The sequence below is a fragment of the Octodon degus genome, unplaced genomic scaffold, assembly GCF_000260255.1.
Source record: "Octodon degus isolate 3935 unplaced genomic scaffold, OctDeg1.0 scaffold00160, whole genome shotgun sequence".
Lineage (NCBI taxonomy): Eukaryota > Metazoa > Chordata > Mammalia > Rodentia > Octodontidae > Octodon > Octodon degus.
In genome coordinates this window covers 2,479,650-2,492,622 of record NW_004524736.1, presented here as the reverse complement: position 1 = coordinate 2,492,622, position 12,973 = coordinate 2,479,650, and the positions used below count along the sequence as shown (strand labels likewise).

Genomic DNA, 12,973 nt, shown 5'->3' with positions numbered 1-12,973 from the left:
ATCTTCCCATACTTCAACATAGGATTTATTTTTATTTATTTAGATTTTGTTACTTTTAAAGTATAGTTTTGTGCTGTTTAATGAATAAATCTTGTTCTACAATTGTTAAACTTATTCTTGAATTATTTTGATGTTATTACAAATGTTTTTCTTAATTTCCTTTTAAATTTTCCTTTAATATAGGAAGTCTTTGCATTTTATAAACTTTTCTTATGTTAAAGGAGAAATGGAAAACAGTTTAGAATGGTCTTTCTACATATTCTTAACTGTATTTTTATAAAAATGTAGCCACATATCTGATAACTACATTAATAAAGGCGCCACTTTGTATTGTTGAAAAACACTATAATGGAAATATTATACTGTAATGAATAGTGTAAACCATTATAAAGGAACTTTTAATTATGAAAAATCCTTGAAATTTTGAGAAGTTGTTCAAACCACACAAAAAACATTCTATAAGATAATTTCTTTAAAAGATATTTATGAAATATTGTTTCAGGTCATGCTAGAAAACTTAAAGATTAAATAAATAGAAGCATAGTCATCTAAGAACTTGTTTTGTATATGATGGTTTGTGTATTTTCTTCAGTAATAACGGAGTATGACAAAGGGCAGCTCATACTTTCTTAAATGCACTGGATTGAAACCAACCGAATGAATCACTGTTGTAAACACAATCGAGTCAGAAATGATCTATCATTTCTTTTTTTGAAAGTATTCTATTTCAGGGCTGGGGAGATGGCTCAGTAGAATAAGCGCTTCCCTGGCAAGCACAAGGACCTAAGTTCAATCTCTGGATCTTTCTTTCTTTCTTTCTTTCTTTCTTTCTTTCTTTCTTTCTTTCTTTCTTTCTTTCTTTCTTTCTCTTCTTTATTTAGCTACTTCAGGCTGCCTTCAGGGCAGATGTGGAGCAGCTTCTGGAGCTGGGAATGGAACCATGGTCCTGTGTACCTGACTGCATTTGCCCAAGTGGGGCTTTAAATAACTGAGCTATCCGGCAAAGCCCTCCAAGAAAGATATTGTTTGTCAAGAAGAAACTTGAGCAGTGTAGGAAACTATTTTCCCAATAAATTCATGGAAACCTAAGACTTCCCAGTTGAATCAGGATCATCTGCCTGCCACCACCACATGCTTATTAGAATAGTAGTATCCGCATGCTAATAGTAAGTTTGCTTTCAACAATGAGGGTGATTCTTAAAAAGAAAACAAGCAAGCAAGCAAAAACCCCAAACTAGTGTGGTAAATGTAATATGAATCTCGGCAAATATTAAGTGACTGAAATAGGTGGGTAATACTGGATTTAATATGAAAATTCTATCTATAGGACTACCATTCATTTGTTAGACCACACATTTTAGATAAAAACATCCTAGAATCAGAAGAAAACAAAGGATGAGAAGCACAAATTTAAAAATACTTGGATAAGGTTTCTCTTTGTAGTCACTGTGAAAGATGGTATATTTTTTAACAAAGCAATACAAAGGATTGAATGTTCCTTACTTAGTTTTCATATAATAAAACTGGAGAAATTAAACAATTTAATTTACCATCATTTTGTCTTAAAACCCTATTTAGAAAATATGTAAATAATTATTCATGTCAAATATTTATGTATTTGCAAAATACTGAAGCATGTATTGTTCATCTTTCCTTGAGGGAGACATAAACTGTAAAACTAATATAACTTCTTTTTTTCCCCCAATTCCTCTTTTTTCATGCATTTTGTACAGGGTCTCACTGTGCAGCTCGGAGTTAGAGTGATCCTCCTGTTTTCAGCCTCCCCAGCACTGGGATTACAGGTGTGCAACCACCATGCCCGGTCTCTTGGCCAGTTCAGCATGCCCAGGGCAGGGAGGGGTGAGCGAGGCTGACCCAGCCTATGGTGCTGGGGATCGAACCCTGGTCCCTGCACTTGCCTAAGCAGGTGCTTAATCCACTGAGCTATCTCACCTGCCCAAACTAATATAACTCTAACTAGTCTCATTGTACAGTTGCATTAGTAGATCTCTTGATAAAAACTGAGTTATACTTAGTATGTTTACTAAAACATACTTCTTCAGTTAAATTAAAATTTTGATGTATACTAATCAAATATTTATATTTGAAGAAAATTCACAGATATTAAAGCCTCTAATACTGTGTATGGTAGCTTGTGCCTGTAATCCTAGCTCTTGGGAAGCTATAAAGAAGTGGATCACTATGAATCTGATCTATTAGTGAGACCCTGAACACCCTGTAGATCCTACCCTAAAATAAATAAATAAATAAATAAATAAATAAATAAATAAAACCTCTAATGTTTTGACTTTTTCTGTGGCTAGCTCAGCCTGCCCTGGGGGTGGGGTTGGCAGGGCATGTAGTGCTAGGAACAGAACCATGGTCTGGTCCCTGTATTTGCCTAAGCTTGCCTAAGCAGGCACTTTAGCCTGCTGAGCTATCTCACCAGCCCAACATTTTTAACTTTATTTTCATTTGTTAAAAACATTTTGCTGGTAATTAAACCCAGACCATCTATCAAGAAAAAATTCATATTTAACATATAATAACACATATTTATGGTATGTAATAAGACCCATTATAATTTTTGTATCAGTTGTGTATTTCATTTTGAAAATTTATATTTGTAATTACATCACCAGATGTGCTGGCTGGGTGTGGTCCACCAAGGATGCTGAGGCTGGGAATGATTTAGTGTCTAGTTTGGACAATTTAGTGGCTTTGCAAGATTCAGTATGAAAATTAGAAAAAATAAATAAACTGGGGATGTAGCTCAGTGTGTAGGCCCTGGATTCAAAAACAAAAAACTTGATGTGATAAGAATGATAATATTCAAAGATTTGTCAACCCTGAAGCTTAACGTTTCTGAGATTTTTTTCTTTGGCATTGTAACATTATACCTCCATGGAAACCTGGGGAAAAAAGAAAGCAATTTTGGTTTTGGAAGAATTAGCTTTGAAACATAACCTTCAAAACAGTATTTTATCTTATGTATCTATTAAGGTACAAAATCAATAATTCAACCATTTAGTGGAACATTTAATTTTTTCTCAATATTTTTAAGAGAGCCTTTATGTGCTTCCAATTTGATATTCTTTTCTGTTTTACTGCAATTCTACAAGTAAATAAAATACCTTTTAAAGTCACTAAAACACCAGAAAATTAGCAGAGTTAGGTTGCATTCGTCTTCCTTTGTGGTGAGAGATAGAATAGATCTAATAGGGTTGTGTGACTTTGTGACATGAAGTAGTGCTTCCTGTAAAAGGGAGGATATTTGAAATTAGACACAAGAATCCTTTACTCCACCATGGGGAGAGTAGAGAGCTCTTCTCTAGTACTCAGGTAGAGTCTACAATGTTCTGTTCTTAATGACATAAGAAAGATTGAAGAAAGGCAGGCATTCATAAGCAGCTGTTCATGAGAACAGTCTCTCTGCTGGTTTCCTAGGAGAGGAGAGGCAAGCTCAATAGTGATGAGAGAACATTGCCCAAAGTGCACTTTTAGGTGTTTTTGAGGGGTGTTGTAGCTGTCACTGAGTGTGATTTCTAACACATTATTGTACTGATGTTAAAATGATGGTGGCCAAGGTGGCCACAGAATGGGAGGCTTAATCTGAGTTGCATTTGTTTTTGTTCTTGTTTCCTTTTTTTTTCACAGCAATAGGAATTAACTCATCGATGGCCAAGCTACATCTCCAACATCTTCTTTGTCAACTGTTTAAATTTTCAGATTGGCTCTTGCTACTGTAGCAGGTTGGCCTGGAACTTGTGACCCTCCTGCATCAGCAGCACTGTATTAAATTTCTATGATTCATACAAATACCTGCAAAATTTTACAGTTTAAAACAATGAACATTTATTATCACCCATATTTTGGGTTAGAAAAATCTAGAAGCAGATTAGCTGGACTGCTCACGCTCAGAAACTCTCACATTATGGGTAGAGAAGACCGCAGTCAGGCTGCAGTGACCCAAAGTCTGGCCTCGTGCCAGATAATGACTTGTTCTGTGGCGCCCTGACCCACACAGCAGTACTTTGCTAGTGCTTGACAGGAAACATCTATTCCTTTTCACAGGAATGACTGAGAGTTCTCCTGATGGTGCTGTTTTCCCTGGAGTGAAAGATACAAGAGAAACAAAATAGGAGACAAAAGTGTTCCCTATTGCCAAATCCCAGATATCTTATGCCTTTGTTTCCAGAACGTACTACAGTTCAGGCACATCAAATCTATTCAGAAAGATGAGGAACACATGGCTGTGTGGATTCCAAGTGGAAAAGCTATTGTAGGCATTGTGTAGGTAGATTAGCAAATAGTAGAGTAATTCTTGGAGAGTAGGAATAAAACTGGTCTCGGGAAAATAAGTGCTTCTCCATAACATTTCTTTATCTCCTCTCCTTATTCTTCCGTGTGTAATCCTCTATTTTCAAATCCCAGTGCTTCCAACTTGGTTCTTGATTCCTCAAGTTGCAGGCTAGTATCTTCCTATTCTTTTGTCTTCAAGCATTCAGTAAATACTTTTTGAAGGGAAATGAACTGTTAATCACTGTTTATGCCAGTAAATAAATCATTCCATTCATAGACCTCACCTATTATACTAGCAACTTTTCAAAAGAAGATCAATACATTCAAAGTAAGAGATCAATAGTTGGCATCTTCTCCTTCAAATACATTTTTAATTCAGTAGGATTATTCTGAAACTTTTAAAGTGCAACTGTAAGGCTGCAAGTTAAAAATTAAGCACAGTAGGGAGACTTCTTCATTTGCACTAATTTTATTGCTTTAAATCACCTGTAAAACTACCTTTGTTCCAAAAACCACTATCATTAAGTTGTTTAGCATGTTGTTTTTCAAAAGTATGGAAATAAGTGACTCAGAAAAATAGTGTATTTCGTACTTAAATATGGGCAAATCATAGTGTCATTTCCATAAGAAACTTGAGATTAAAGCTTGACATTGAGCTTTACCATTTCTTTTCAAAATTGATGATGCAGTGTGATCTCAATTTCTCCCCACAGGGTAGGAAGTAGAAGATTATCTTTTATACATGTTTGTATTAATTAGGTATTTTAGAGGTTCTACCATTTATATTTTTGATTAGCACTAAAAGGTTAGATGGACCTTTTTATTTTAACTTTTAAAAACTTTTTAAAACAATTTTGTGTTGAAATTGTTTGGACCATGAAACCCCAAATGTCAAATTGGTCAATAATGAAGAAATAAATAGGAAACACGCTTATCACATGAACGATTTAAATGACATTGGATTCAACCATGTCACATTTTAATTAAGTCAATATCAGGGAACTGGACTCTTACGGTAAACTATATTTTTATTGTCAAGATTCAGTATGTATTACAAATCTGTGCCTAGGATTAGGGTATTCCAAATGGTGGAAAAATGGAAGACTCACTGATATTTGTACCCACAGGTGGAAGACATGCAGTGGGCTAACAGAGAACACCCGCACCCATCGTCGGTCTGCAGCCTGCCATGCAAGCCTGGGGAGAGGAAGAAAACAGTGAAAGGCGTCCCTTGCTGCTGGCACTGTGAGCGTTGTGAAGGGTACAACTACCAGGTGGATGAGCTGTCCTGTGAACTTTGCCCTCTGGACCAAAGACCGAACATCAACCGCACAGGGTGTCAGCGGATCCCCATCATCAAACTGGAGTGGCATTCTCCCTGGGCTATGGTGCCCGTATTCATCGCAATATTGGGAATCATTGCCACCACCTTTGTGATTGTGACCTTTGTCCGCTATAATGACACACCTATTGTGAGGGCTTCAGGACGGGAACTTAGTTATGTGTTACTAACGGGGATTTTTCTCTGTTATTCAATCACCTTTCTGATGATTGCAGCGCCAGACACTATCATTTGCTCCTTCCGCCGGATCTTCCTAGGACTCGGGATGTGTTTCAGCTATGCAGCCCTTCTAACTAAGACCAACCGAATCCACCGAATATTTGAGCAGGGGAAGAAATCTGTCACAGCGCCCAAGTTTATCAGTCCAGCATCACAGCTGGTGATCACCTTCAGCCTCATCTCCGTCCAGCTTCTTGGGGTGTTTGTGTGGTTTGTTGTGGATCCCCCGCACACCATCATTGACTATGGAGAACAACGAACACTAGACCCAGAGAATGCCAGGGGGGTGCTCAAGTGTGACATTTCTGATCTCTCGCTCATTTGTTCACTCGGATACAGTATCCTCTTGATGGTCACTTGTACTGTTTATGCCATTAAGACTAGAGGTGTTCCAGAGACTTTTAACGAAGCCAAGCCTATTGGATTTACCATGTACACCACCTGCATCATTTGGTTGGCTTTCATCCCCATCTTCTTTGGTACAGCTCAGTCAGCAGAAAAGGTAAGTGGCGCAAAAAACACTTGACAACCTCTTCCAGGATTTAATTGCTTCTGACAGCATGCTTCTCTCTCTCTTGTCTTGTCTTGTCTTGTCTTGTCTTGTCTTGTCTTGTCTTTTCTTTTCTTTTCTTTTCTCTCTCTCTCTTTCTCTCTTTTTTCATTTCTTCTCTCTCTCTCTCTCTCTCTCTCTCTCTCTCTCTCTCTCTCTCTCTCTGTCCATTTCTTTTCCCTCAAGATTCCTCAGTTGGTGCTATTTTTTTCTTAAGGTCATATTGATTTAAATATGTACTGAATAAGATTGACTTTTCCATGAAAAACATATTACTGCACCCTTCTTGACAAAGCTGAAGATTGACAGAACTCACAACCCTTTCTCAGTCTCTCTTTTCAACTCTGTTATCTGCTAAGATCATTATTATTTTCCAAATGCAGAAGGGAGAAAGGGCAGCTGTGGCTCACGGGGTGATCCGTCCCTGAAACATCCCATTGCATGACAAACTCCTCATTTTCTCTTCTGCCATGACTCTCAGAAGAGGCCATTCCTTGATAATTATGATTTTAGTCATGGAAGCAGAACGTGTGGTAGGGAAAATAAACCACAACAAAAACAAATGGTTTGGTACAATTTGTGCTTTCTCTCTCTCTAGTTATTCTTAACCCTAATCTTGCTACTTTTCTGTATATGAGGGATGAAAGAGTGAGAGGTAATGAAGGCCACCATGGGTGGTTATATAAAATAGCCTATAAGTTTTTAGAAAGTGAAGATTAATTAAATCTCCCAAAGTAATTGTTTTTGTCACTAATTTCTCATGAATTGTTCCTATATAAAATGCTATTAGTAAAGAACATTATTATGTGAAAGGGAGTATTTGTTCATCTATATAAAGAACTCTTGAACTGTAAGTATCTTAGGTTTTGCAACTGGGTACTTTGTATAACACAACTTTATGTTAATCTAAAACTTACCTTAAAATTTACTATCTATTATTTTCTGTAAAAGTATCTTTTATTGTACAAAAATTATGTGTAGTTCAATGTATAGAAAAGTAAAGAGGGGCCGGGGGATGGCTCAGTGGAATAAATGCTTCCCTGGCAAGTGCGAAGGCCTCAGTTCAATCCTCGGTTCCACAAAAAAAAAAAAAAAAAAAAAAAAAAAAAAGTAAAGAAGTAAAGTTAACTTTGAAGGCAAAGATCTGGGCAGTGGAATGGAGATAAACTAGCTTGTTAAACGAGGCAAATGCTATCTTCCTGTGGTAATAGCCCTTTAACCCTAATGTATCTGCTAGAAACTTTTTTCAAAGTGAGAATGTGAAGATCGTTCTATCGTTCATCATCATAAGTTTAAAAAACTCAAATGGCCTCGGAACAATTATATTTTCTAGGCTATCATTTTTACACTGAGGCACTCCACCACTTAAAATTCTAGCAAAATGAGGGAAAAATTCTCATCAAGAGGACAGAGATCTCGTTAAGATGAGTAGTCACATCTTAGTACCTCAGTATTCTTCCCAAGTATATTTGAACAAAAATGTACTTCAGCGAACTTGCTTACAGAATAAAGTGACCTTGACATGAGTTCCAGAACCTTTGAAATTTTCTTAAATTACTAGCAATTTTTCTTTTTTTCGGAACCAGGGATTGAACTCAGGCCCTTGTGCTTGGCAGGAAAGTGTTTATTCCACTGAGCCATCTTCCCCATCCCTGAGCCATCTCCCCAGAGATTTTCTAATTGTAAGGGACATGGTGGAGCTCCATGAACATGTTACATAGGTCCAAGCCTATGTTAGGCAAGTAAAAATCAGACAGTTTGGGACTCGTCCTAAGAACTAGAAAATAGTGGGGTACACAGCACAGTCACACAACACCTATCTGGAAAGCATGAGTTTGCTTTTGGTTAAAAAATGTGATGGAAATCTATTGATGCAAAAGTTTTCAATTAACTAAAGAAATGATGTGTGAATTAGAAAATATGTCTCCAATATCTGTTTTTAATCTATGATTGAACTAGTTTAGGGAAAAATAATGTTTTTTAATTTTTAAAAAATGTCCACATTATACAAATTATTAATATCAACTTAAGGGTTCTTATATTTGTATTTGGATCATATTTGCACACTATTTTACCTAATGAGGTCTGTGATGAACAGTCTATTTTGCCTTCTGGTAGATGATAAAGACTTGAGCCAAACAAAATCTCCTGAGCTCACATCTAAATTTTCCTTTTCATTCTCTTCCCTTACATTTCATGAAATGAAGCTTACTCTTATTTTACATTTTTAATTTTTATATATACTGACTTTTAAGAATGAGTGGAGGAGCTAGGACTAGGGAATTGAGAAAAGAAGGCTGGAAAAAGATATATATATATATATATATATATATATATATATAGCTATATAGATATACAGATATATATATTCCTATTATATATTCATAATCATAATTAGTTATACTACTAATGAGTTGTACTAGTAATTTCTCTTAGTGCATTGAAAAAGAAAGGTTTGTGCTAATATTGCTTGGACAATTAAATGCCGTTATCTTACACTGTGTTTGATGTAAAGATAACATTATGTAATGCATTAACCTATTATCTTGCTTTGAAATTTTGTTTTATCTTATTTTATTTTTCTCTTTTTAAAAAAGAGAAGGAATGGGGAGGCAAATACAAAGGCTACTGAGACACTTTGTTCTGATAACTCTTTCAATGCCAGGGATTTTTTCAGGTTAAATTAAATCATAACCCTACACGAAGGCACTGGACATCATTACAATAGTTTATGAATCATATTATCACACGTTTAAAAGGTAATTTTAAAACATAGCTATTTTTAATATCAGGTCAAAAATGTTGTACAGTGATAGCTCCCCCTTGAGGAGCTATCAGAGAGACACGGATTTGGGGGTACAAAGGCCAAGCAAGCATGAGGAGGATGGAGGTGACCCTATGTTCTGGAGCCTAATGGGGCTTCCCATCCACTCGAGAGCCTGGAAGTTGCTTAGGTACAAATCTACCCAAGGCTTTAGAGACAAGATTGAATGTGCTTAGCAAGGTTTCTTTTACTTTTTTAGTTCTGTGGAATCAAAGTCTAAGAAGTAACGTGCAAGACAAATGATAAAATACATTCCCTGGAATGTATTTTGTATTTATGATACAATTGAGTATGGAACCAACTGAAGAAATCATTGAGAAACACTAGCTTAGAATTTTGAGGACACTGTTGTTTAGCCTTGAAGTTGTTGAATTTAGGCTAGCTCTACATAAAGCTCTTGAATTATAAATATATTAGATTTTAAAACTGGTTACTTTGTGTGACACAATTTTGTGTTATTCTAAAACTTACTTTAGAATTTCCTACCTGCAATTTTCTGTAAAATTACCTCTTGTCATTCAAAAACAATACATAAAAGACTTGAGAATATTTTTCGCATTATGAAAATTATTGAAATGTACATTAAAATGAATTTTTGTATCTCTAATACAAGTCTTTAAATAAGTCTTATTGACTCTGGAGAAACAAAGGACTGGTCAGTCCTCTATTTTCATTTATAATGCTCAGCCAATTAGCCCATGCTATCAACTTGAAGTGTTCGCAGCAGCTAGGCAGCACATATATCCACTAACTCGGGAGATGCTTATTGAGCGCTGTGTCAGGTATTGTGTTAATTATTGAACCCTTGTCAATCTGCTTCCCTGGTATTCACTGTGAGCTTCGGCCTGGCTCCCAACCCTGCTTTCCTGGTGGCTGCCAGTACCAGGAAGGTCCTGGATTTAAGGGCAGGATATGGTGAAGGGTCAGATCTGAGATGTGAAAGCCAAGAATGGAGTATATGCTACACTTGTGACACAGAATTTGTATCACAACAAAAAGGAGAAGAACAAATTTTCTGTCAGTGTGCCTTTGATTAGCACTTCTCATACTAGTGTCTGCAGCAGAAGTAAAATTAGTTTAACAGTTTAGACAACTGTTTTGGAAAACATTAGAGTAACTCCAAGTTAGAACAGAACAATTGTGTCGGCATGTTGGAGCCTGTTAACTCTCAGAAGGTATTTGCATCACCACTTAATTCCCCCATACTGTCTTACCCATTTCATATGTTGTGGTGAATAAGAATCATAGGTTTCTATAAATTTTAAAGACATCATTTGTATTGCAACTGTTGGATTTTATCAAATCATGATATAAATGTAGTTTTTTAAATTTTTCTGCAGAGAAGCAGAGTGAAGGAGGGTGAATATACTGAGCACGGTCATAGATGAATGCAGACTTCATAACTGTTCTGAAAAGACAAAATAAACTATAATTAACTCCATGGACAGGGAGAGAATCCTTAGGGATGGTTAGAGGCTGTTGGGATGGCAGAAATCTCTTAAATACATAATTTATCCTCCCTAATTGGGTCCATAAAGTAGAGCTGATCAGACAAGGGTCACAACACTGCCAGGCCTAAGAGCCACAGGCTTTCAACCTGAGCATCAAATGGAAACAAAGCAAAACAACTTCAAGTTGAAAAAATCTCCGAAATGCAAAAATCCCCTAGTAAATCCTAAACCAGCTTTGCTTTCTTCACCCTCTGAATGCACAGTGCAGCATCTGTCTAGTAACTGAGTTCAGGAAATAGGGGGTTATCTCTGACTAGGTCGTCCACTCACCACACCCTTTATGCCCTCCTCTCGCCTGCACACAACATTTCATGTAAACTCATTGCCCATAAGCAGTCTCTGGGATGTTTTCCTGTATGACTACATCTTGCCTGAGAGCCCTTCACATGGCACATTCTCAAAAGCTGCCTATTGAATGAGTAAGTAGAGTCAATTGCATAACAGGGGATCAGTATCATAACATGAATTCTTACCTATGGTTTATATTAGGCCATGACATAAAGGAGAATCTTCTATATATGCCTCTTGTTGTGTTCCTGGTTGCAGCAACGTGTCCTTCTGAAAAAGAATTTTCTCATTTAATGATGGACCACATATACTTCTTTTAAAAGAAAACTCACTTCAATCAATTCTGAAATAGGGACATTAGTATTATTTATAGTTGTTATTCACTTGATGTAAATGTCAGAAAGTGAAGGAGAATTCATGCAATGTCCTGATGCTTTTGCCATGCCACTCTCCATCGTGCTTTTGCTATACCTCTGTGTGGATGCGGAGAGGTGCAGAAGTACAGGGATACTGGCGCAGCAAGCAAAATCATGAGCTTTGAAATGTGAGAGCTTGGCTTCTCTTTCTAGACTTGCTAAAGGGGCAGAAAAAACATAGGCAGGAGGCTGTACTTCTGCAGACAGAGAAATTCCCCTCAATGATGCCTACTCCACTATGCAATGATGCAAATATCACCTGCTGTAGGTACCCAGCATGTTTTCAAACTCGAGCAGACTTTATTTCTTATTATTGGAAAGGCAGGAAGATGTCTAATTAAATACACACACACACACACACACACACACACACACACACACCTGCTTTGTCTGACTGTTACTTTTTTGTACTAATATATACCTCATGCTTTTTTGGCAGAAGTTTATACAAGCCATGGGTCAGGAAAAGCATTTAGCACATAATCAGCAGAGAATAAATGTTGAGTGTGATATCGTTAGGCTATTAGCCATGAAAGCACTATATCTTCAGCAATTGCATTATACCTGGTTTGAAGTAGGTTCTTAAAAAGATAGCTGTTCAGTAATATATTCACATGAATTGACTCAGAGGATCTGAATTAGTAAATCTAGATAATTATCTCAATTTTTTCCAGCCATTTAACAATGTCTGTGCAGCCCTCTAGCCTGAACTATTTTCTCAGATATAGAAACTTGCTTACATGATTCCAACATTGAGGCAGGGCCAAAAGGGAGTGAAGAACCTGAACGTGAGGGGATTGAGCTGATTGTTTTTTAAAAATAATTCTGAGAAACAAATAACAATGAGACAGTTTCAAAACTGATTAGTAGAACAGTTTCAATAATTAATACATTGCATATTATTGTCTTCTTAGTGGTTAGTCATAGTACAAGATGCAGACATGATATCCTGTCCACAAATGCTATTAGAACAAATCTTTCTATTCATTGAATTAAGAGAAAGTAGCTGTATATCTATCCTATTTTGAATATACAGATACAAATTGGTCCTTCATTTGTATCCCTTTTTTTGTTTAGTTTTGTCAGAGATGGGTATTCCATTGTCATTTAAATATTGTAGGTGCATGAATTCAGCAAAATAATCCAATATAGTCCAGTAGTCCACAGTAGTAGTGAGTTTTCCATAGGACTGGCAATGTCAGATGAAAGTTGTTGACTTGAGCCTTTTACACCTCAGCATGTTAATATAGTTTTACTTTTTATACTTCATTTTTATACTTTTTTGCTGGATGGTTATGACCAAGATAAAGCAACACCTATAAACAAGAAATGTAATTTTTATATCTGGCAAGGTGAGTCAAGTTCCCTCAGGATTTATCCTGAAACCCTGTACCACACTTTGTAGATCCTTTGTCAGTGTTAGCCATGTGGATGAGTCACAGCCATTGCTTGGCCAATGTGCTCCTGTGAAAGCCTGAGAGAATGTTTTCTCTCCATGTGACTCTCCTTAGGCACACTCTA

The 12,973-nt window shown here is 36.6% G+C and overlaps 1 protein-coding gene across 1 annotated transcript in view; it reads left to right on the top strand.

Annotated features, from left to right (window-relative positions):
• Grm8 (glutamate metabotropic receptor 8) overlaps positions 1-12,973 on the top strand; it is a 963,476-nt gene that overhangs the window by 859,049 nt on the left and 91,454 nt on the right. The window contains exon 9 of the mRNA XM_004642707.2: positions 5,430-6,365. Within this exon, the coding sequence (XP_004642764.1) occupies positions 5,430-6,365 (936 nt within the window). The remainder of the gene's footprint in view (positions 1-5,429; positions 6,366-12,973) is intronic.